Raw genomic sequence first — 25,790 nt, forward strand, 5'->3', positions numbered from 1 at the left:
TATGTGTGTTCGAGCCATAGGCATGTGCAGGGGGTGCGCCCGGGCACACCCTATTTACTATGTGCAGTGCAGATTCACCCTACTGCCTGTGCTACCCCGTGTTGGCCAACCCGCAGTGCTGCTGGCTTCCCGTCTTTCCTCTCCTCTCCCTTGGCTGCAGTGAATGTTTCTGGATGAGAGTGATGGAAAGGGCTAATCAATATGTCATTTACCGGCCCCTTTTCTAAATGAACATTACTGTGTTCAATTGTAAACTTTGTTTACTATGCTTCAGTCTGTAAATGAACAGGAAGCCGCTCAGCACAGAGCTCTTCCCATTCATTCACTGTCCTTTGCAGCTGAGGCTGCAGAGAAAGGCATGTGTGTCTGAGCTTTGGGGCGCACACCCTAAGGCAATGGGCTGTGCATTCCAGGCATGCCAGCAATAAAAACCATCATATTTGCTTGTACTCTCAACCAAACTTTCAAACTATCAAATAGCCGGTGTCATAACTGATCACATGTGCAGCACCATGGCAACTAAAGATCAAACCGAGGCCAAGATGGCAGCTTCCTTGGTAAAAACAAATAAAATAGAAGTGTTTAGTTCTGCTTTAACCACTTAGGGACAGTTGCATGTGTCTTAGAGCAGCTGGCTCAGCCCACTAAAAATGGGACTTCTAGTTTTTGGCATGGACTCTTTTTTTTTTTTTTTTTCAGAAAGCAGAAAAAAATAGTATATAGTGTTTTTTTTTTTTTTTTAAAGAGACAACTGATAAAGTCACTATTACAGAGAAGCAACACTACAGATAACTGATAATCATTCTTAGTTGTAGATTAACAAATCTTTTCTTTCCAGTAGAATTCCAAACCTATGGTTGTACCTTTTCCAGACCCTCCTGATTTTGTGTTTTTCCGAAACGCTGAGCGATCTCCTCTGAGAATGCAGAGCAGCAGGACTTCTGTATAATAAAAAAAACACAATTTTTAGTGTAAGGAAATAATCTGGACAACCGCCGACAAAAATCTTTTTATTGAAGCTTCAAATGACGTGGTTTGACAGATGATGTAGGGGACAAAGAGGGAGGCACTAATTTTAGTGTATTTAAAATATTTGTGTTTTGACATCTTTAACTACTTGCCGACCAGCCACCGTACTTATACTACAGCTGGTCGGCTCTGTTACAGGAAACAATGTACATATACGTCGTTTTGTGTAGCAGTTACTGGGGGCGTGCCGATGGAGACAGAATGACGGTCTGCCGATGTAAACACAGCAGACCGCTGTTCTGTCAGTGATGAACACAGGGATCCTGTTTTCCTCCTATTTAGAAACACGTCTCTGTGTTCATCCAGTGGATACAACCCCACACAGTTAGAAAGCATCCCCTAGGCACACATTAGACTCTTTAATCGCCCCTGGTGTTAACCCCTTTCCTGCAGGTGTCATTTAGTACAGTAACAGTGCATATTTTTAGCACTGATTACTGTAGTAATGTCACTGGTCCCCCAAAAGCATCAGTTAGGTGTCCGATTTGTCCGCCGCAATGTCACAGTCCCGCTAAAAATCGCTGATCGCAGCCATTACTAGTAAAAAAATAAATAAATAAAAATGACATAAATCTTTCCCCTAGTTTGTAGACGAGAACTTTTGCAGAAACCAATCAGTATACACTTATTGGGATTTCTTTTTTTACCAAAAATATGTAGCAGAATACATAGTGGCCTAAAATGATGAAAAAATTAGATTAAAAAAAAAAAAATATTAGGAATGTTTTAGCAGAAAGTAAAAAATACTGTTTTTATTTTTTCAAAATTGTCTTTTTTTTTTTGTTTATAGCGCAAAAAATTGCAGAGATGATCAAATACCACCAAAAGAAAGCTCTTTTTGTGGGGGGAAAAAAAGGACATCAATTTTTATTTGGGTACAGCGTTGCATGACTGCGCAATTAAGTCAGTTAAAGTAATGCAGTGCCATATCGCAAAAAATGGCCTGGTCATTAAGGGGGCAAAACCTTTCGGTCCTTAAGTGGTTAAGCAAGATAAGCTTAACGCAGTTCATAACAACATATCTCACTGCTTCTCCTTATTCTTTTTGAATATAGAAGTTGGAGCCTCTAACTACCAAACCGTGGTAATTTAGGCAAATCTATTCTACTGTCCTAACATCGTGGCTATGCAGTGGTGGGGGACCGTTGATAAGTAAAATTGGCTGGCTGGGTTGGGGGTTGTTGGAGGCATAATATGGGAGCATTTAGCTTTGATCTCTGGTAATGCCCCCACCCTAAATGCATCCTATTCTGTTGGGGTTTGCCTTTGCTCTGCATAAAGCAATATGGGGGTTGGAGATAATGAACCTACAAAATCTTGCCCAGTGCTGACGGTCTACAGGAAATGTTCTATACAATATTTAAAATCAATAAATAAGTATGGTTCTATGATAGCAGCTGCTGCCAAACAGATAAGTGCAAAAACTAATGTAATAAATACATATAAAATAAATATGTATATAAATATCACTGATTGTACTAAATTAATAGACGATGTTGTAATCTGCTGCGCTTAGGAAATACAGGTAACACAAACCACCTGAAAAGATAATGCAAATTGCTGCTACTTAAATGAGTAAAATATAAAAGATAAAATTCATCCAAAAAGAACTGGCTCTTTCACTAGAATTTCAGTAGTGCAGGGATGGTGATAACGTCTTACCATATAAATAAACTGATACAAATATACCAAATATATGAATCAGATATAATAAATAAATGCATAAAATCACATCAATAGGAGTCCATAAAAGTCCATTGGTGTAAAGTGCATAGAGCAATATAAAGTGCATTCATGAAGGATCACAGGTGCGACTTATGGGGACCACCCTTGCTTGCCACCACCACAAAGTGCCGGGAGAAGTATCTGAAATTCAGACTCACCATAAGCCCATGCCTAACCACTCTCATGGACTAGGCAACAACAGCATATAGTAAAATCAAACTTCCTCCAGATCTCTGATTTATGCTGCAAAGACTCCTCTTAGATATTGTGTGTGGAAGACAAAAGCAGAGAAATCTCCATAGCGTGATACCGTTTAAAAATCAACATTTATTAAAGAAACAAAGTATCACACTCACTATTTCACATAAAGTACATAGCGTTGCTCAATGAGTGAGGGTGCTGGTAACCTGTATGCACGATCGATGCTGAGCGCTGGACCGAGCGGTCTCCAGATGATCCTCTCCCTAGATTGTATTACAGAAAGTGGATGCTGTATAGCCACGCACCGACGCGTTTCGTCATTTCCGACTTCGTCCACATTTAGCTACGTCCTCGGTTGAAGTCCCTGTGATGAAACGCATCAGAACGAAGGCACGCTGTCCCCTAGTAAACCTCAGACGTCACCGCCAAGTTCCGGAATTCGCCGCTGGGAACCCGAGGAGTTAGCGGTACTGGCGGTGAGATGGCTATACGTCTGATCTTTGCAATACGATTTTGCCTTGTCTCAATATTTTAAATGTAAGCAGATTGGATAGGGGGGGAGTGGACGCATGTTAGTGTGTATTGAATACATTTAAAACTTTATTACACTATCCGCCTCCTATCTTGCTTGTCTTGCATTTGGTACGGTCCGGTCATCTGATCTGGAGTTATGAGGTTACACAGAATCCCCAGATGAAGAGAGTGTCTCTATCCGGTGTTACAAAGGGTGCATGCAACCTATGCCTTAACGTTTATGACCTGGGGTCATCTGGTGAGTGCCCATTCTGGTGGGGAGCACTTGTGGTGTGGTGAAGGCGTTCTGGTTGATCCACATAAGAGCACTGGGAGTACCATTGATGTTTTGAACTTTGTTTTACCAGCAGAGGAATCTAAAGTCATATGTTTTGATCTGCATGGTGCTTTACAAGGACTTTATTGATACATGTTATGTGCAAACATACTTAGCGCTGCTAAATGTGGTTCATGCTATTATTTATTTTTAGTATTTATTACATTTGCTTTTGCACTTGCTCTGCATAATGTGATCTTTTGAAATCTAAAAGCACTTTAAATTAGTAGTTGAGTCACAATAGCAAGAATTGTGGAAATATAGCAAGAGGTGTTCAATTCTAGTCTTGTCTAAAAGACAACTTTGAGTCCAACAGGTGACAAACTCTCTACCATCTTTTGACAAGTGATTATAATCCAGGACAATGAGAATTTTTGAGGCTTTTTAACCAGTTGTCTACTGGGAACTTAAACCCCCTTCCTGCACAGGCCACTTTTCAGTTTTCAGCGCTGTCGCACTTCAAATGACAGTTGCGCGGTCATGCAATGCTGTACCCAAATTAAATTTATATCATTTTTTTTCAAACAAATAGAGCTTTCTTTTGGTGGTATTTAATCACCACAGTTTTTTTTATTTTCTGCTTAACAAACAAAAAAAAAACATTCTTAAAAAATAAAACGTTTTATAGTTTGTTATAAAATTTTGCGAACAGGTAATTTTTCACCTTCATTGATGTGCGCTGATGAGGCGGCACTGATAGGCTGCAATGATAAGGCGGCACTGGTGGGTGGCACTGATGGGCAGCACTGATGATGGGGCACTAGTTGGCATTGATAGGTGGCACAGGTGGGCACACATGAGGCAGCAGTGTCTTTTTCTCTTTGGGACCGATGTCCCTCTTGACAGCAGCCGGCGATCACGCTGTCATCATGCAGAAAAAGAAATGGCCGATAACCGGCTCTGTTTAGATCACGTGATCAGCTGTCATTGGCTGTCATTACTCTGATCTGTGATCAGCCAAGTCTCTTGGATGGGAGAACGTAAATGGACGCCCTCCCAGCTATTTAGGCCCGCGCTGTAGCAGTCTTTTGGCGAGGGCAGGAACAGGTTAATTCCTGTATTTTTGTAGCACGAAATTAGTAAAGAAAGCCTTTATAAATTGAAGACCTTAGGGCTGAATGCATAGCTGCTTGTTTTAAACTAGCACATTCATGTCTTCATTGACCTTGCTTTGTGCACTGGTGCACAGTCATGTTGGAACAGGAAGGGGTAATCCCCAAACTATTCCCACAAAGTTGAGAACATGAAATTGTCTAAAAAGTCTTGGTATGCTGATGCTTTAAAAGTTCCCTTCACTGGAATGAAGGAGCCTAGCCCAACCTCTAAAAAAACAACCCCACGCCATAAACCCCCACAATGGTTTATTGCAGTGATGGGGGTGCCCTGACCCTAACCCTAAGGAAAGGGGGGGGGGAGCGCAATTTGACATTTTTGCCCTGGGCACTGGAGGACCTTGTCCCGGAACTGCATACAAGTGCAGAGAGGTCAAACACAATATAGAACTATGCCAATTAACATTTACTCCTGAAAAATCTTAGTCATATGACCTTATGAAAAATTAAGTCGCGCTCAGTGAGTAAGAACACATAAATGTCCCAACATAAATTGAATCAATTCCCCCTGTTTATATTCACATTATATCTGGTAAGCGCATTTTCAAAGGGAATTTGGATCCCTATTGTGCTGATGAATTAACTTCACGTCACTGTTTGTACACAAGAGACTATTTGATTACTTCACTTTCAATTACTTTTCACTTTTGGACTTGTGGAATTGATTCAATTTATGTTGGGACATTTATGTGTTCTTACTCACTGAGCGCGACTTAATTTTTCATAAGGTCATATGACTAAGATTTTTCAGGAGTAAATGTTAATTGGCATAGTTCTATATTGTGTTTGACCCCTCTGCACTTGTATGCAGTTCCGGGACAAGGTCCTCCAGTGCCCAGGGCAAAAATGTCAATTTGCGCGACTTAATTTTTACATAGTTTTCTAGGGTGTGGTCACACTTTAGGTTGCTGCTATACATTCCTTTTTCACTTTTAGCGCGTTATTTTTCTTTTTTATTCATATGACCTTATGACACACGTACATTCAATCTATCTAGGGTCCAGTGGGTTGGATGTTCATTAACAACAATATTTTTAGATTGTGGAAGCAAAAAACCGTTACAGGAAACCTACCCCAAAATAGCGTAAAAATTGTTATTAAAGTATAACTAAAAGCAAAACTTTTTTAGTTTTGGATGAAGTGTAGAGGGATTAGAAGGCTTGTCAGTTTTTATTGCTGTCCGTGCACTCATTAAGGAGATTCCCCCTCTCTATTTGTCCTGTTTACTGTTATCATTTACCATTGAAAGTAAAAGTAAAAAACCCAAATTTTAGGTTATCCCTAGAAAAGTAATGGAGGGAAAATCTTCCTAAAGGAACATTTCAGGAATTTCCTCTCACTTCCTGTTTGGTTATGGGGACGGGAAGTGAAGAGAAATCTCTGCAATGGGACACAGATGGCAAAAAAAAAAAAACCTGACAGGGGTTAAAGCCCTCCATTACTCTAGCCACATTGTACCAGAGTATTTGGGAGATTTTAGGTATGACAAAAATCATTATGGAATTTCACATACCTTCTGTTGATCTGCATTGCTCTTTGATTTACACATGAGCTCAATAAAGGAGACAATCAGCCCTAGAGCCAAGCCAATGCCCAGGATAAGGAAGATGCCACCCAAAGTGTAGGGTTGTACTGGCACCCAGCCAGCCTGGTCTTGTGTAGAGCAGGTGTTTTCCCACCACTTCTGACGCAGGTACTCCAGCCTTCCAGACTCAAACAGCTCCAAAATGGCAATAGTCAGAGGTCTCATGAGGGGAGAGTCTAAAAAAAACATGACAGGTCTATATCAATGACTGTACATCTTTTATGCAACAGAAAATACAAGACCCACATAGCAGGGTGTTATGATAATTTCTCTAACACCACTGACACAGTAGCTCTTACTAAAGAACCAATTTTCTCATGCCTGAATTATTAGAATGTGTGTGGTGTTCTCTGGAGTTAAGCTGGCCATAGATAAGTTGAAATTGGTTAAGTTCAGCAGGGATGTGTCCATGTGTGTTGGACAAAAGTCAATCTTTAGATCAACTTCTGTTGAATAATCTGTGGGGGTTAGGTTTTCGAACCCTGGGCCTGAATAGGCTTCAAATATGAATTTATTTATTAAAGTTATTTATAAAGTGCCAACAATTTATGCAGCTCCAATGTGTTTTTTTTTTTTTTCATATATGTTGAACACTTAATTCCTCACATTTTCCTTGGAGTGAGCTACTAGTTTCATGATTAGACTATATCACTTCTAATTGGACTGTAATATTTATGGGACTTTATTTCTTTGTCATTTTAGCGTGGCACTTTTCTGTTTGTCCATTCACATCTATCCCTGCCCCCAAGAAGCATACAGTTTAAGGTCTCCTACATGCTTCCATTTACTTACTGTACTAGGACCAAGTTAGACAGGAGCCAATTAACCTATCAACATGTCTTTTGAACACCCAAGGGAAACCTAAGCAATCCCTGGTTGGGATTCAAACTGGGGACTCTACTGCTGCAAAGAAGGAGTGCTATTTACTAAGCTATCAAAATAATATTTTAGGTACTTTGCTTTTTAGTTTTTTGGAGCAGGGAAGGTTTAGAACAGGCATGTCCAACCTGCGGCCCGGAGCCGCAGGCAATGCGGCCCACTGCCCCCTGACAATTTTTTTTTTTTTTTGCTGGGGAGGAAGGAAGTCGAGTCGGGGGCATGGCCACAAAGGCTGCCTCGGAGGGGATCATCCACTAGTTGTGTTAAATTAGTGCTGGGGCGCTGGGGAGTGTGCAGCACCACGGGAGGGCGTGGCAGCGTTTTATTACTTATATACCTTAACTATAGTATATATTTTATATGCGGCCCGAGAAAATTTCTCTACACTCAATGTGGCCCAGAGAAGCCAAAAGGTTGGACACCCATGGTTTAGAACAATTTGTACTACTCTCTGTAGCCCAATCGGGCATGAGAAGTTGTTCCAAAAAGGGGCAAAGTCATAAATAAAAACTTTTTTTTAATCGAGGAGGGGACAGCTTGAGTCTCTGAGCATGTTTTATTGCTGTCTTTATCTCTGTTGCTGAATATTCTCATGTTCTCCCCAGGACAGGAAGTGAGGGAGGACACTGTTTCCAGTGAAAAATCAAAAAGCAATAAAAGAAACCTGACAAAGGTTGTAACCCTTCCCCATTTTATCCAAAACTAAATAAAAGTTTTGATTGGAGTTACACTTTAAATAATTAAAGAGAGATGGTTTATTTAAACTCAAAGGAACGATGAGTTTAAATCAGCTAAATATATTAGACATGAATAAAAACAAAAAAAAAGGTGTTTAGAGAAAAACCTGTCATCTGCCAACATGCAACAGAAAAGGACCTTTGCCATCTGTGATGAAGTAGTGGTCCTTCTGCAGAGGTCAAATATTTTTGGTGTTGAAGACATGATATTTTTTCTTGACTTTAATTCCTAATTTAAAGTACTTTTTCATTTTATAGTTCTGGTTTGATAAATTAATATTATGGCTTTACGTAGTTTTATACCTGCCAGAAGCAGGTAAAATGTTACCTATTGGATGGCCTGCGGTAGTTCTATTACATTAAAAATAACACAACATGGTAAATGTCACACAAAAAGTACTGTAACCAAGGGCTAGCATAACAGCCAAGAATGTAGAATTTGCAGAAGGTCAGCAATGGCAGCCCTCATGCTTCTCTCATGACAGTTCTACTATAAATTCTCTGACACAGAAATACCTAATTCTGCTGCAATGCCATATCCTCTGCCTCCAATCATTTCTGGGACGCGAACAAGGTCGCAGTGTTTGGCCACCACAAAGTCCTGGCTGATGGACTCTCCCAGGAAGGCATAGTTTGACTCTCGGACTCGTTGTACTCCTTCAGAAAAAGTTTTCACAAGCACGCGATCCTTCCTCTTGTCCATGTACTCATAGATCATTTGGAATGTTGGATTCTTAGAATTCTACATTAGGGAGGCAAATATATGCAAGAGAAATGCAGTTATTGCACTAAACAGACATGCGAGTCATATTCATTACACAATAATTTCTACTACAGTAAAATTTAGGTGTCAAAAAGTTGTATTTGGGGAATGCGCAATCATTTGCTTTCTTTGGAATATGCAGTTGGGTTGGCCCACTTAAGTAATAGACTTCAGATTGTGTAGGTGACTGGCATTGTGAGAAAGCTCCACAGTGCCTTCAAGGTTTGAAGGTTGAACAGTGACATTACTTAAAGACCCTTTCACCAGACCAACATACATATTTTTGACCACGCCCCTATGGGAGAGAACTCGGGATGAGATTGTTGCATAAGAGCAGACGGTCCTGCGCTGCGCATGTGCGATCCCTCGCCTTGCATCCGCATCCTGTTTTGATGTCTGACATCAGCGGGGTATACAGAGGTCCACCCACATCCGGCTTCTTTGCTGGAGTTTCAGGGAGCTTACCACACAGTGACCTCAGGTATTTATACGAATACACTTTTTGGTTAAATCCCTTTGGCAGGGGGGTTTTCATTTATGTGATACCTGATCTAAAAACAATTTCTTACAACCTACCATTTAATCACCTGCTTTCCCCTTCCCTGTGCAGGTTTGGAATGACTAATGGTCCATTAATGCAGCAATGTTTGGTGGATTTTGAGCACTTATTAAAGTGACCACATTCAACTGAGCAGGTACTGTACACTTCAGCTCATTATATGGTGCATTTAACGTACCATTAAAATATTTATAGGCCTTTAAACTTATTTCAATTGCTTTGAACATTCTGTTGTTTGGATATCCCATATATTTTGTTACAGCTAGTGCCATCTAGTGGAGGTTGCAGGCTTCCTTTGTTTTTGTTTTATCTGTTTTTGGACAAGTAATCAATAGATGTTCGATTTTGTAACATATGAGTTGTTAATCAATGTTTTTAAACTCTCTTCAGGATTTATCTAATGCGTTTTTGTCAACGCAGTTCCAATTTATAGATTGGTGGCCTCTTACCCTCCTCTGCGGTAGATCCGGTTGTGGACAGATCCCTCTAGCCCATTGATGTGGGTCTGTCACCCAGAACCACGCACATCTATCATTACTTCTATATTGAGAATTGGTTAATACATGGGTGTACAAATGTCTTTTTATACATATTTCCTTTTGATAAATAAATGTTTATATTTTTATTAAAATTTGTTTTATTACATGTTCAAGCACCTTGAAAGTCCCATACCCCCTATCCTTTGAAACTATAGGTTACAGTCTCATGAAAAACATAGTTTTAAGGCTTCTGTTAGTCAAGATAGGAGCGGTAGAGAAGGAGGCCGCCTCAGTGATGCATTTTAAAAATTTTGGCCTTTGTCCTTGGCGCCCAGTGTTGTCAGCTTCCACATTCCATCAGCAGCATCTGCATCATATGGTTGGAGATTATCTAGGGGTGAAAACAGCCATGGAGAGCTTTCCATTTGAAGATCCACTGGGTTACTGGGTCATAAGAATAGACCACTTGCCAGAACTTGCCCAATATGCAATTAAGCTGCTGGGCTGCCCTGCATCCCATGTGCTTTTCGAACAGGCATTCAGTAGAGGTTTTGTGACAGATAAGAGAGCACATCTATCCACAGACTCTGTGGACCAGCTGACATTTATCAAAATGAATCAGTCCTGGATTAGCTGTAGCTATCAAGCCCCTCATGCCTATGTCGTTGCTTAAGTGCTTTGTGGATTTTGAATCTCTGAAAGACTGTCTAGGCTGCCTATTTTTGTGGGTGTTGATTGAATCTGGAAGACATTTTTTGGTGTAGGCTAAATGGGCACAATTAACACCCAAGGACCAATTTTTCTGCACCTTTTTGACAAGTGTATTACATTATAATTTTGACAGCAAGGCCAATTCTTGCTTTCATCAAGAGTACCTCTATAGGGTTACTGGTGTGAAGGCACCACTGACACCCAAAGACCACGTTTTCCGCTCCTGTTTGACAGGTGCATATCATTTCAATTTTTAACAGTAAGGCCAATTCTTGTTTTCATCAAGAGTACGTCTATAGGGTTACGGTGTAAAAGCACCACCAACACCCAGAGCCCAATTTTTCAGCACCTGTTACTTCTATCCTAAGTATGCGAAACAAACACCAGAATTTATCCAATCTCTAATCTTGTTCCAAGTGCACTAAATGTCATTTTTTGTGGCTTTATAAATGTCATTATTGCTGCAGCAGGTTCTATACACGGTACAGATATGCCACTTTACAGGTAGACTAAGGTGACCCCATGGCGCTATATTTAAAGGAATTTTATGATTGTTATTGTTTCATTTTAGGCATCAATAAATCACTGCTCAAAACTTTTTTTCTTCATTGATACATGTTCCACAGGGCAGTACCTGGACCCCTATAACTATTGTATGCCCAAATACTTGCATATAAGCCTTCAAAATGGGCATTTTTGATTTTTCCTGTTCGGGTTCCATAGACTTTAATGGGGTTCAGTACTCGGTTCCAAACTTTTGCGATGTTCGAAAGCCCCTCTCTATACATATACAAGTATAGGAATGTAATACCTGCTTGAACGAAGTTAAATGCAGGTTGGAAGGAGATCTCAGAAGCATATCAAACTGATGCCAATGACACAAGTCCAATGGCCATTTACACAGGCCCTGTAACAGGCAACACTCCAGACTGCCTTAATCCATAAATTCCCCTTGTTGCCTAAAATGCAGACACGGCACCCATTATCCAAAAAATGTGATTTTGCTTACAAAAAAACTTGAAAGTCAAACTCCCGAAAAAAGAAAGGGCAAGAATTAACAACCAGGTTATGCTACAATGTAAAAGAAATGTTGCACTGGTCATCTGGATTCTAGTAAATGTTTTTTTCTCACCCCAAATAACGCCACTGGAAAGAATGGACAACCTCTTAAAGATTTGCACTATGGCTTGTCTTTCCATGTCACAGAAGCTCCTTTTTTTGCAGTACTTGTCAAGCTGTTTAATTCTAAATCCTTTACTTGGAAGGCTTGTCAGGACTCACCTTAAAGAAATTCAAAGTGGAAGAGTTGTTCAATGTCCCAAACTCAAGTTTATCTTGTTTCAGCAAATCATCCACAGTCTGAATATTTGGAGTGTGGTTGGTGTTGCTGTTAATGTATGAAGCAAAGCTTCCGATGTAGGCAGCCAGGAGGGTGATGGAAAACATCCACCAAATGACAGCAATGATTCGGGCAGACAAGGCTTTAGGCTGAGGTTCGGCACCTACAGAATTAAGTAGGAAAATCATAATCACAGTTTAACAATAAAGTTTTCACTGCCAATAAGTAAAAGCAATATACAAAAAGCAGCTACAGGATCTATTCTATTTTTATGTGGCTTTTTAGCCACCAACCAGGTATGAATACACTTTTACAAGGTATGTGTGTAATATAATATGTTCACCATAGCTGCATTGGATCTACACATTCATGCAGCTGTAATTTATGAACAGAAAGAGCAAGTTGGATAAATCCAAAATATGTCTAGATATATCTCTGTTAGACTGTACATTCAGGTAATATGAATATGTATGGGAGTATGTGTTAGGTTGATTCGTTATGTTTGGATATCTTGTATTCATAAGGGAGGGATTTTGTGGTATAGGCGAGACCTTGTCTTCTGATTTGATGACATCAGTTGGCTAGCATGTTGTGGGTAGGACAAAAGGGTGCAGGTATCTGGAGAGTGCAAACTATGTACAGTGGAATGTCACAATCTTAAGGTTGCAGTGCGCAAGGCAAACCTTGGTGGGTCCCCCAGTGGGAGAACTATGAGAGCAGTATAGATAGTAAGCTGTTATGCTTCTCTACTCCTGCCTAGTAAATCTACAGAAAGCTGGATACATTCACTGGAATTATAACTTTTTAACTCATCCCTACACATTTTGGAACTGTGCACTGTACTCTCAATTTGTGCTACACAGTTAAAGTCTGTCACTGTGAATGAACCAGAAACTGAAAGTTGGTTATGGAATGTAGAAAACAACTTATCAATATTAACAATTTTTGCCCTGCAGTTGGCTTGCTGTTCAGTGGTTTGGGCAATGGAGCAGATACTGCTCACACCAGCTGCTAAAGAGCATTCCTATGAATTCAAGTACCACAATTATAACATCCAACTGAGTCCACCCTATAGCGATTCTACATACAACAACAAGCCCTGGTGGAAGGGGTAGTTTTGGTTCCCAGAAATGATATGGCTGCGCCTATTAATTTTGTTGAAACAACTTTGGTAGAATAAAACATTTTTGGACTATAAGTTTTAGTCGTGGCACTCCTGTTCCTCCCTCTCACCTCAACTCCAACCTGCAGTGGCTTTGGAAGCCCTTCTGTAGGAAAGAGCTGCCTACCCAATGTTGAAACATTGTAGATCCTGGGATGGTTCTTGATCCATGAGAAAAGGACCACAATTCTTAAGCATACAATACTTAAATAGGAGCAGACAAAGATCACATGGGTAGAACACTACCTCCTTAAAAACTTTGATTGGAAAACTATTGTCTCGTTGAAGTGGATTATTCCTATGACTGACCTCCACAGTACTTCTTGCTGGCAAAGAATCACTCCCTGGTCTACTCCCTACTCCTTACTCTGACATCCCTACCTATGCCTTCCCCACCTACATTTTTTTCTTTTCCACCATTTTCCACCTTGACTATACTTTTACCTGTTGCTCACTATGTTGCCACCCATGATCTACCTTAATATCACCCCTGTTCTATGGTCATGTGATAAGTAGCCCATCACCAAGGCAACAAGCAGAGCTGGAGGCAACCTTATACAGTATTTCACCATATTACTATTCCCACGGGCCCCTCACTCTTGGGTATCAAAGAAAGTCTCTAAAAAAACTCAACCACAACTAGGAAAACCATATACTTATGTATTAATATTCGTTACACAACTAAGCTGTAAAGACTTATATAAGGTTGCATGTCTTCATTTCTTGGAGATGTATTATTCAATTTACCATAAGTATTTTTTTTCTGTAATTATAAACCCTCATTGAAAATGTATGGAAACAAATCTCCAACTTTACATCACCTGTGAAGGTAGAACCACCCTGGGGAATCCAGCGCAAACTGTCCATTTACTGCAACACTAAAGCCAGCAACTAGAACATTTGCAGTCCTGCCTTTGAGTTACTGTGTTGTATAACAGCGGCCATGTTACTGCCATTACTGTGTTTGCTGTGTACTTCCTAGGTAAAGAAGCACTGATCGCTCCAGAGAATTGACAGTGGCTAAACCTTGGGCTACAAGCTCACAATTTAAACCATAATGTTTGCAGCTTGCGGCTCCTGTAGGCACAATACTGATGTGTTATATAATGTGCACATAGTGTGTTCACTGCATGCCCACAGGAAAACATAGCAACACATTTCTGGGGTCCTGCTTAAAAGAATCCCTTACTAGGAACAATATGTACTGTAGGCTGCTATTGCTGATCTCCCTCTGAAAATGCTAGTTAAGTGTTTTGTCTTTGGTCTCCACACTGACCCAGAGCAAGGAAAAAAAGACTAATAATAAAGAATCACAGATTGGTCTTAGAGTTAAAGCAATTGGAAATTGAGGGATTGGGAAATATGTGAGGGCTGTGGAACGTCTAAAGCACATTGGCTAAAATATGAATTATTGTTGGGTTAGTTGGCCTGATTTTTGTTGTAAGTTTATCTTTACAATTAAAAGCAGCTCCCTTTACCTATAGTATCTATTAATAACAGTTACAGATACCTATTTTATTTGAATTTAAGACAATGAGAGGAGTTTATTACACGGGTAAAAAATAATGCACAGATGATTTCATTGTCTATGCAGATAGAACAGGGAATGATCTGATATCTATGGATCTGACCCCTGATTGCATTGAATATGAGTTCTCAGAGGAAAAAGTCCTTTAATGGGTTGAAAAATCTTGCCTGATGTTATTATTACCCCCAAGATAGGTAGGAGACTACCCCTTTTCCTCCTTCATATGCTACACAGGAATGCTTGTGGAAATAAAGAGTTCCTGTTTATTGCACATGCTGGGCCCAGAGTCATTCTGAGAAGGTTAGATTGTACATATCCCTCTATCCAATTATAACTATGTCCAGGTATAGAAAGACAAGCTTTTCTCTCCCCCCCCCCCCCCCAAGATAAAATTGGCAATAATATATGACCATAAACTGCATTTGGTTACCTCTTCATACACACACACACATATATATATATATATATATATATATATATATATATATATATATATATATACACACACACACATCTATAATCTCACAAAAGTGAGTACACCCCTCACATTTATATAAATATTTTATTATATCTTTTTATGTGACAACACTGCAGAAATGACACTTTGCTACAATGTAAAGTAGTGAGTGTACAGCTTGTATAACAGTGTACATTTTCTGTCCCCTCAAAATAACTCAACACACAGCCATTAATGTCTAAACCGCTGGCAACAAAAATGAGTACACCCCTAAGTGAAAATGTCCAAATTGGGCCCAATTAGCCATTTCCCTCCCCAGTGTCATTTGACTCATTAGTGTTACAAGGTCTCAGGTGTGAATGTGTAGCAGGTGTGTTAAATTTGGTTTTATCGCTCTCATTCTCTCATACTGGTCACTGTAGGTTCAACATGGCACCTCATGGCAAAAAACTCTCTTAGGATCTGAAAAAAAGAATTATTGCTCTACATAAAGATGGCCTAGGCAATAAGAAGATTGCCAAGACCCTGAAACTGAGCTGCAGCACGTTGGTCAAGACCATACCGCGGTTCAACAGGACAGGTTCCACTCAGAACAGGCCTCGTCTTGATCGACCAAAGAGGTTGAGTGCATGTGCTCAGCATCATATCCAGAGGTTGTCTTTGGTAAATAGACGTATGAGTGCTGCCAGCATTGCTGCAGAGGTCAAAGGGGTGGGGGGGTCAGCCTGTCAGTGCTCAGACCATACGCCGCACACTGCGTCAAATTGGTCTGCATGGCTGTCGTCCCAGAAGGAAGCCTCTTCTAAAGATGATGCACAAGAAAGCCAGCAAACAGTTTGCTGAAGACAAGCAGACTAAAGAAATGGATTACTGGAACCATGTCCTGTGGTCTGATGAGACCAAGATAAACTTATTTGGTTCAGATGGTGTTAGGCGTGTGGGGCGCAACCAGGTGAGGAGAACAAAGTGTGTCTTGCCTACATTCAGGCATGGTGGTGGGAGTGTCATGGTCTGGGGCTGCATGAGTGCTGCCACCACTGGGGAACTACAGTTCATTGATGGAACCATAAATGCTAACATGTACTGTGACATACTGAAGCAGAGCATGATCCCCTCCCTTTGGAGATGGGCCGCAGTTCAGTATTCCAACTTGATAACGACCTCAAACACACCTCCAAGATGACCACTGCCTTGCTAAAGAAGTTGAGGGTAAAGGTGATGGACTGGCCAAGCATGTCTCCAGACCTAAACCCTATTGAGCATCTGTGGGGCATCCTCAAATGGAAGGTGGAGGAGTGCAAGGTCTCTAACATCCACCAGCTCCGTGATGTCATCATGGAGGAGTGGAAGAGGACTCCAGTGGCAACCTGTGAAGCTCTGGTGAACTCCATGCTCAAGAGGGTTAAGGCAGTGCTGGAAAATAATGGCGGCCACACAAAATATTGACACTTTGGGCCCAATTTGGACATTTCCATTTAGGGGTGTACTCACTTTTGTTGCCAGCGGTTTAGACATTAATGGCTGTGTTGAATTATTTTGAGGGGACAGCAAATTTACAATGTTATACAAGCTGTACACTCACTACTTTACATTGTAGCAAAGTGTCATTTCTTCAGTGTTGTCACATAAAAAGTTATAATAAAATATTTATAAAAATGTGAGGGGTGTACTCACTTTTGTGAGATACTGTGTGTGTGTGTGTATATATATATATATATATATGCCTATTAACTACTTTTTAGATGCTCATGCAGGATAGGTTTTGTTCACTTTCAGCAGAAGAGTCATCCATTGCTTTACCTTGCATTGTGAATGCTCCAATTCCATACCAAAGGCTGTTCAATAGAGTGAACTGATTCTGTTCACTGGCGGGTTCACTCCATTCACAGGGGCTTACCCTGAAACAACAAATAAAAATCATTAGTACATTACTCATCCCAAATCTGTCATCTGAATATTATTTGCTAGGTCTTGTGAGTGGCTCAACCTTAAACGTAAATTGTGCAGAAAATGACAAAACAAACAGGCAGCTGACAGCAAAAAGCATATAACTCTGAGTGGTCTTTGTCTTAGAGGATTTGCAGCAAAAGTCACTATTTGCATAAGTGTGGGCACCTCCCCTTTTCCTTGTCCAGCACATGACAATGATGTGATTCTGTATGACAACTCATGCAATCAGCTACTTAAAGGAGAAGTAGGGCCAAAGCCTCTTTAGTCCTGCTTCTCCTATGGATCACAGGAGAGCTCCTTCGTTCCTAAATTCCGCTGTCGGCCGAAGTCACTCAGTCGGTCCAGGAGCTGAATCAAACCCAACTTTGCAGTTAGGTTCCACCAAGATGCCTGAACCAGCAGTTTGCTCAGCCTCTCAGCGTGCTGCTGGGAGACTGAGTGAACTGCTCCCATCCCCTCCACAGCCCGATATTCCAGTGAGTGCTGGAGGGGCAGAGAAGAGAGCTGGTAACTGTCAGTCACCATGCCTCTGCTCACTGAAGATCAGGAACTGAGCGATCAGCGGTCTTTGATCACTCAGTTCTCAGTCTTCGAGGCGGTGGGGGACATAGGCAGCATATGATTGATGCTGCATCCACCTAGGTGAGTACGTTTATTTTTTTTAAACCCCATACTTCTCTTTTAAGGGCTTATTCACACTAGATTTACGACCTGCGTTTGGATTGCTCTGAAGAGAGCACTTGACAAGCAGCAAGGAGATGTTGTATTACCTCCTCATTGACTGCTTTATCTCCTTGAACTCTGCACTTCCCTTTGAATTCAAATTTCCTTAAAGTGGAGTTCCACCTAAAAAAAAAAAAAAAAAATACATAAAAATACCCCCGGGACAGTCAGGGCTAGTGCATTCCACAATGGATAGCCTCTTAACTGTCCCGGGTTGCACTTACCTGCAAGAAGAAATACTTACCTTGAAAATGTCTTCTCCAGCACTGCCATCTCAGGTGTGGGCAGCTTGAAGCCAGCGCGATCCTCTTCTGCGTCTTCTTCCGTCCCACTCACCTTACTTCCTCTTCCTCCCTCGGTGGCCACGGCCCCGCCGTCACTTCCGGGGCTGCAGCGTTATCCCTGCACAGCTTCTGGGCATGCCCAAAAGCTGTTTAGCAAGGTATGACGGCGCCTGCACCGGAAATGACGTCGGGGCCGGTGCAGGCGCATTGATTCCGGGGAGCGATGACGTTCAGCTCCCAAGAATCATTGCAAGCCAGGAAGTGACGACGGGCCATGGCCACCGAGGGAGGAAGAGGAAGTAAGGTGAGTATATGTTGTTCTAAAACAAGGTAAGTGAATTAAAAAAAAATTGCGAGTATCCATTTGTTTTACAGGTGACCCGGGACAAGAAGATGGACAAAAGTAACATTTTAGGGTGGAACTCCACTGCAACCCACTTAAACAACCCACTTAAACCCACATGCAACCCACTTAAACAGGTTGTGTTCGCCGGCCGCTACACTTGCTGAAAGAGACAGGCGGTAGAATTCCTGTTGCGGCTGTGAAACTTAGTGAAGCCTCTGCAGCTAAAGAGAGTAGTGGTTGGTCGGAAGATGTATGGCTGAACAGCGAGGTTTTACTTTACTGCCCTCCAACTACTAGTGTGAACAGGACCTAACACTGCTGCTGTTTAGTCTTTGAAGCCATATCAATTTATCCTAAAATACAGACAGTTTCCCTGTTTCTTTTCTTTTTTTTTTTTACACCTCTCACCCTGCACAATGTATACATCACTATCTATTCCTCTCATTCCCCAGAGACCTGACTCATCCCTCTTGCTGCATAGTTGCCATATTTTGGAGAAAGTCCTGAATAGGTTCATATGTGTGAAATGTAGTGGACATATATTTTTATATACACTGGATATCATTCTTTATTTTTGTATATAAATGTGAAATAGTGGAGCTTGTCCTCTGTATACAGTATCTGTACTGTATTTTGCTTGTATGGACCCTGCACAGTACCCCTTCTCTTGTCCTATATGCTGGGTGTCATTCTCAGTGTCTGTTCTCACTTTGTATGTATGGACTCTGCACAGTACTACTTCTGTCCTCCTCTGTATTTGTTCGCATTTTGAATGTTTGGACTTTGCACAGTACTACTTCACTTGTCCTATATGCTGGGTGTCATTATCAGTATTTGTTCTCATTTTGTATTTATGGACCCTGCACAGTACTACATCACGTGTCCTATATGCTGGGTGTCATTCAGTATTTGTTCTCATTTTGTATGTATGGACCCTGCACAGTACTACATCACGTGTCCTATATGCTGGGTGTCGTCATCAGTATTTGTTGTCATTTTGTATGTATGGACCCTGCACAGTACTACTTCACTTGTCCTAAATGCTAGGTGTCATTCAGTATTTGTTCTCATTTTGTATGTATTGACCCTGCACAGTACTACTTCTCTTGTCCTTTATTCTAGGTGTCATTCTCACTATTTGTTCTCATTTTGTATGTATGGACCAGGCACAGTACTACTTCTTTTGTTCTATATGCTGGGTGTTATTCTCAGTGTTTGTTCTAATTTTGTATGTATTGACTCTGCACAGTTCTACTTCTCTTATTCAATATGCTGGATGTCATTCTCAGTGTTTGTTCTCATTTTGTATGTATGAACCCTGCACAGTACTACTTCTCTTGTCCTATATTCTAGGTGTCAATCCCAGTATAAGCAGATGTCTGCAGGGATTCTACATGGTACCACTTCTCTTATAACCTGGAACAGATTTTTTATTCGCTAAATGCACTGCACAACCTAAAATCTCTTTTACAGTGTGCATTTATGAGTCCTGATGTTATAATGCGTATTAAGCCACACCTCATTTGAGCAAAACCCAGCTTTTGCTGCAGTGCATGTAATTTCTTCACCCTTTAAAACCCGGGGAAATTAAAAATTCTAAATACTCATTTGGGTCTAGGGGTCTGTGGAAAAAGCAGTTTGTGGACTGTTCCTTTGCATCCTCCCATCTTGATGACATCAGGGGCATCAAAACGCTGCAGGGACCAGTCTTGCAGCACAAAGTAGCCTGTGGGGACAGCTCCACTGCCAGCGAGGATTTCTACCTTCTCTGGAGTTCAGCCTTATACTATTCTCCCAGGTTGTAATCTCTATCCTTGTAGTGGCACTTTTCCACTGCAAGTATCGGCTCGGCTCTACTCGGCCCTGCTTGGCCCGGTTTGCTTTTCCACTGCTGGTACCGCATGGTACGGTGTTGGAACGGTTCGGTACGGTACGGTTTGCTTTTCCACTAAAGTAGTACTAAAGTTAAGTGGGTGGGATAACAACGGGGTGGGTGGGATTCTCTGACCAATCAGTGGCTAGTAGTGACTGCATGCAAAGGATTGTGGGATATGGTACCGGTATGGTACCTCTTGGAACCACAATCGAGGTGGTACTGTTTTTGAGAGCCATACCGTTCGGTTCCATGCAGTGGAAAAGCGCCGCCGTACCGTACCGAATCGTTCCTACACCATGCCATGCAGTACCAGCAGTGGAAAAGCACAAAAGCGAGCCGAACCGTTCGGTTCCATGCAGTGGAAAAGCGCCATAGTTTTATTTTTTTACAGGTTCTCTTTATCCACCTGTGCTTTGAAAAGATAGCTAACTGTATTTAGACATGTCTGCACCTAGTCGCAAAACAGTCCATCAGCGATGCCAACACATTCTCACTCCTGGCATGGTAAACTTTCTTCCCGTACACAAATTAGATGTTTTCAATGCCGGTGCTGTTTTTAGCTCCACTTTTAGCCCTCTACATCTCTAATTTACATACATGTTACTCATTGCATTTTAATTAAGCACTGACATTACAGCTTAGAACAGAAGTATGAGCTAAATGGGAACACATCATTTTCACCTTGGAAAATCTGTAAAAATATAAGAGAATTGCAGGCAATCGGGTATTAGCCATTTTGGTCTTAATGCATAAGTAATAAAGCAGAGTATAAATATAGTTCAGGTAACTAAATGTTACATTTTCATCTAAAGGGTACCTGTCAAAAAGAAAACCTGGTATGAGAAGCATTGGCTGACAGCGCTAGATTTATCAGCATGTATTGCCGTTATAGAAGTAGAATAGCATCAAAAAGGTAATTTTATTTCAGTAATTCAAAAAGTGAAACTCATATATTTTATACAGATGCCTTACACACAGAGTGATATATTTCAGGCATTTCTTTATTTTAATGTTGAGGATTATGGCTTACAGCTAGTGAAAACCCAAAAATCTGTATCTCAGAAAATTAGAATATTACATAAGACTGACTAAAGTGGAGTTCCAACCACAGAATCTTTTTTTTTTTTTTTTTTTTAATATCCCCCAAACAGTGACCCTTAGACCTCTATACATCCGCTAATCCTGTTTCATACATTGTAATAATATGTTTGCAAACATGAAATCTTACTTTATAGTCTGTTGTGGGGAAATGCCTGCCCTGCTTCCTGGTTGTAGTGGGCGGAGACCGGTGAATCCAGCGCGAAATCTCGCGCATGCCCAGTACTATGTACTGTGGAGTACTGTGCTCCGCCTAACATCGCGTCATTTCCTGTTTGGAAATCACGCGATGAGAGGAGCGGACAGCCACGTTCGTCACCGCCCATTGCATTCTGGGAGCCACGAGTAAGAGCTCCCAGGACGCATTGCGGGACAGGAAGTGACGGCGCAGGCCGCGGCCGAGGAAGGAGGAAGTGGATGGTAAGGTGAGTATATTATCCTCTCTAAAAAGGTAAGTAAAAAAATAAAAATGCCGGGAATATCCAATTCGGGCTCAGGAAAGGATAAGGAAGCAGATGCCATAATATCGGCAGGCATGATTTTGGGGCTGGAACTCCGCTTTAAGGGGGACTGGCAGGGATTTCCCATAAAGGAAGCAATACAAAAAGAGAGCAGGATACTTTCTAATACAAGTGCATGGTACAGCAGGCACATATCAGGAATTAGAAGTGTTGGGGTAAAAAATGCTTTAAGTTGGTATTAAAGACAAATTTCTTCTACGTCAGACAAAAATAACATACTTCACATGCATTTGAATTATTTTAGCTACACCAACCCATTCTTACCTTCCAACAAGAAACAGGCAGAGGCTGGTGATCACATAGGATATAATGATTCCTATCCACAATTCCTTGCTGAAAGGGTTCAGAAAACCGAACATGTATGAACCCTCAGCAACTGTATCTTTTTTTAGGAGTATACCAATCCCAGTCTGCATGAAGGGTTTGGTGAACGATATGGCATTCTCCCGCACAGTTGTAATTGTCAAAGGTGCTACGGCCAAATCAGCTTCCTAGAAGATAAAGAAAAAAAAAGCATCATATTTTGGGTATAAACAGGTAGCAAGATTGCAATACTTGCACACGGATATGCCTGAACAAAGCTTCAAATTGGCCTGGGGGCCATGAAAGCTGTAATACTCCATTATGCATATACGTAACACCTTTAACCAGGAAAATGACCTATGCCCCCCTCCCCTTCCCCCGCCTATCTCCATAACAAACCAGTAAAATGGTTTGGGAGCTCTTTTAGTGTTTCCTAATACCCAATGCCCATATGTTTTATTTATTTATTTCAGGTACATGTGTTATGACTAGGTTCGTTTTAGTAGTGCTCAGATGAGTTCCTTTTGAGAATTCTATATTTTGTTAAGTCTTAAACATTTTAAAGAAAACCAACAAAAACTAAGAACAGGCAACAGGAAGTGGAAGTAGATTCTGACAAAGGAATCCTGTAATATATTGCATATTGGACTCCTAGATGTCGTATGGTGGCTCAGTTGCCACCTCCTCATGGTGACATCATCAAGCCTACATTGTAATTAGTGCAGGACCATTTGAATCAATTCTGGCCAAGCAAATTGGCTACATCCTCATAATCTGCTAGAACTACCCTCCCCACAGTATAGTGCTGAAGATCGGAGAAGTTGGACCCTGGACTGGGGATTAGAATGCATAGAAATGGGTCATAGAAACATTTTTGCTGGTGTTCAGCTATAAAGATCAGTGATATCTTGATTTTGTCATCCAATACTGCAGAAATGGATTAAGAGATTTAGTGTAGGGGTCAGTCATCTCAAAGCTGACATTTTCTTTCGTAGATGCTGGAGAATAAACCGCCTTTCTTATATCTCTTAGGTACTTCATGCCACTTGAATTTCAGGGTTTTCCTGCTCCCCCTCTCTTCCTATTGTATTTTTTACTTCTTTTATGTAAAAGAGAAAACAACAGGAAGTTCTATAACATATCAGGGTGGGACAGAACACACAAAACCCTTGGGTGGATAGAAAACGTTGGGAATTATGGAGGGAGATCTCACAGTTTGTTTATCCAAGACATACAGTATAAGCTAAACGCTAACTCAGTACATTAGGCTCCACCTGTAACTAAAATTTACCTTTTGGATGGTGTAGCCCTTAGTGCTCCCAAAGCTTTGTTGTTTTTACAGGGTACATTTTACTGAAAGATGCAAGATGGCAACCATTTATAAAAATATGTTATGAGACACAGACTTAACTTAAGCCCTTTAAATTTCTTACCTTGAATACACTATATTACCAAAAGTATTGGGACGCCTGCCTTTACACGCATATGAACTTTAATGGCATTCCAGTCTTTGTCTGTAGGGTTCATAATTGAGTTGGCCCATCCTTTAAAGCTACAACAGCTTCAACTCTTCTGGGAAGGCTGTCCACAAGGTATAGGAGTGTGTCTATGGGAATGTTTGACCACTCTTTCAGAAGCGCATTTGTGAGCTCAGGCACTGATGTGGGACAAGGAGGCATGGCTCACAGTATAATTCATCCCAAAGGTGTTCTATTAGGTTGAGGTCAGGACTCTGTGCAGGCTAGTCAAATTCCTCCACCCCAAAATCGCTCATCCATGTCTTTCAGGACCTTGCTTTGTGCACTGGTTCAAATAATTTGGTGGAGGGGGGATTTTGGTGTGGGGTTGTTTTTCAGGGGTTGGGCTTGACCCCTTAGTTCCAGTGAAGGGAACTCTTAAGGCATCAGCATACCAAGGCATTTTGGACAATTTCATGCTCTCAACAGTTTGGGGATTGCCCCTTCCTGTTCCAACATGACTGCGCACCAGTGCACAAAGCAAGGTCCATAAAGACATGGATGAGCAAGTTTGGGGTGAAGGAACTTGACTTGCCTGCACAGAGTACTGTCCTCAACCCGATAGAACATCTTTAGGATGAATTAGAGCGGAGACTGGGAGCCAGTTCTTCTCGTCCATATCATTACCTGACCTCACAAATGCACTTCTGGAAGAATGGTCAAACATTCCCATAGAAACACTCCTAAACCTTGTGGACAGCCCTCCCAGAAGAGTTTAAGCTATTACAGCTGCAAAGGGTGGGCCAACTCAAGATTGAACCCAACGGACTAAGACTGGGATGCCAATAAAAATCACGTGCATGTAAAGGCAGGCGTCCCCAATACTTTTAGTAATATAGTGTATATCAAACAAATAAACTAAGATAAGGTTATTGGAAATTTTCCCACAGGAATTCCTCTGTTAATGCTGTGGTATGCCTTGCCAGTCTGGAATTTTGGGGCGGGGTGGGGGTGAGCTTAGTTGCTGAAGACAGGGCCGTCTTTATGGCGAGGCAAAAGGGGCACCTGCCCAGGGTTGCAGGTAATAAAATGCTTGCTCAGGGACCGGGTCCAATCAATGTTAAAGACAGGCCTGGCTGAAGGCATGAAAAAAACTTGTATATACTGTAGTCTCCCACTGTTCCAGGAAACTGTGTTCCCCAAAAGAAGGCTCATGATGAAATTTGATTCTCAGCAACATAATTATCACGCATAGCTGTCTGATCACACTATAGAAGCATCTGGGTCTGTAGCTGCAAATACTCCTAGAAAGCTGTGAAATACAGGTCACTGTGACAATTGCCTGTGTATAAGGCCCCGCTGGCTACAGAGCCTCACTGACTTGGCAGGTCACCTTTTTAACCCCCATTAGTGAATAGGAAATGTCAAGGTTTCCAAACAATGTGCTGCATTGAAAGTAGGACCAAGGACATCTGATGGACAGTGTACATGAAAAAGAAATACATTGCTAGCAATGTATACAAAACTTAAAAAAAATTAAAGGAATTCTCCAACTTGGATAAAAGATTACTTTTCCCATTGTGTCACCCCTGCTATGTAACAAGAGAATAGTCCTTTCTTCCATCAGCTCTTTGTACTAAAAGCTGTGGTTTTTTTTTTTTAGCATTTACCTACAGCACCACCTGTAAGTTAAATGTGGTTTTACAGCTATATAATTATTTGAGAGATCTACTGTGTCTGTATTTTGGATTTTGCTCTGTAAGCAGCAGCATACATATGTGACCCATATGTGTTAGACCAGGGTTCTCCAAACTTTTCTAAACAAAGGCCAGTTTACTGTTCATGAGGCTTTAAGTGGAGCAGTCTGTGGCCATTGGGAGTAGAAAACGTCCCAGTGTCGGTGAGAGTGAACAATGCTTAGGCTTTGTGGTCAGTGGGGATAAAATTATATAGTGCCTGTGGTCAGTAGGAGGGATGTTACCCCATCATTTGTACTGTATTAGTGGGAGGAATAGTGCCCCATCATCCTTGTTGGTGTGAGGAACTTTTTTGCACATATGAACTTTGCACATATTTATCAATAGCGGTTATATTTATTGAACACTGTCGGCACTTT

At 41.2% G+C, this 25,790-nt stretch overlaps 1 protein-coding gene across 1 annotated transcript in view; it reads right to left on the reverse strand.

The window, feature by feature from the left end:
* Positions 1-25,790, reverse strand: part of LOC309568154 (putative glutamate receptor) — a 61,088-nt gene that overhangs the window by 11,468 nt on the left and 23,830 nt on the right. The window contains exons 5-10 of the mRNA XM_082273770.1: positions 22,179-22,405; positions 16,917-17,014; positions 11,912-12,132; positions 8,635-8,860; positions 6,431-6,678; positions 864-941 (exon numbers count right to left, since the gene is read on the reverse strand). Of these exons, the coding sequence (XP_082129896.1) occupies positions 864-941; positions 6,431-6,678; positions 8,635-8,860; positions 11,912-12,132; positions 16,917-17,014; positions 22,179-22,405 (1,098 nt within the window). The remainder of the gene's footprint in view (positions 1-863; positions 942-6,430; positions 6,679-8,634; positions 8,861-11,911; positions 12,133-16,916; positions 17,015-22,178; positions 22,406-25,790) is intronic.

Source organism: Pelophylax lessonae (assembly GCF_965119305.1).
Source record: "Pelophylax lessonae genome assembly, chromosome: 12".
NCBI lineage: Eukaryota > Metazoa > Chordata > Amphibia > Anura > Ranidae > Pelophylax > Pelophylax lessonae.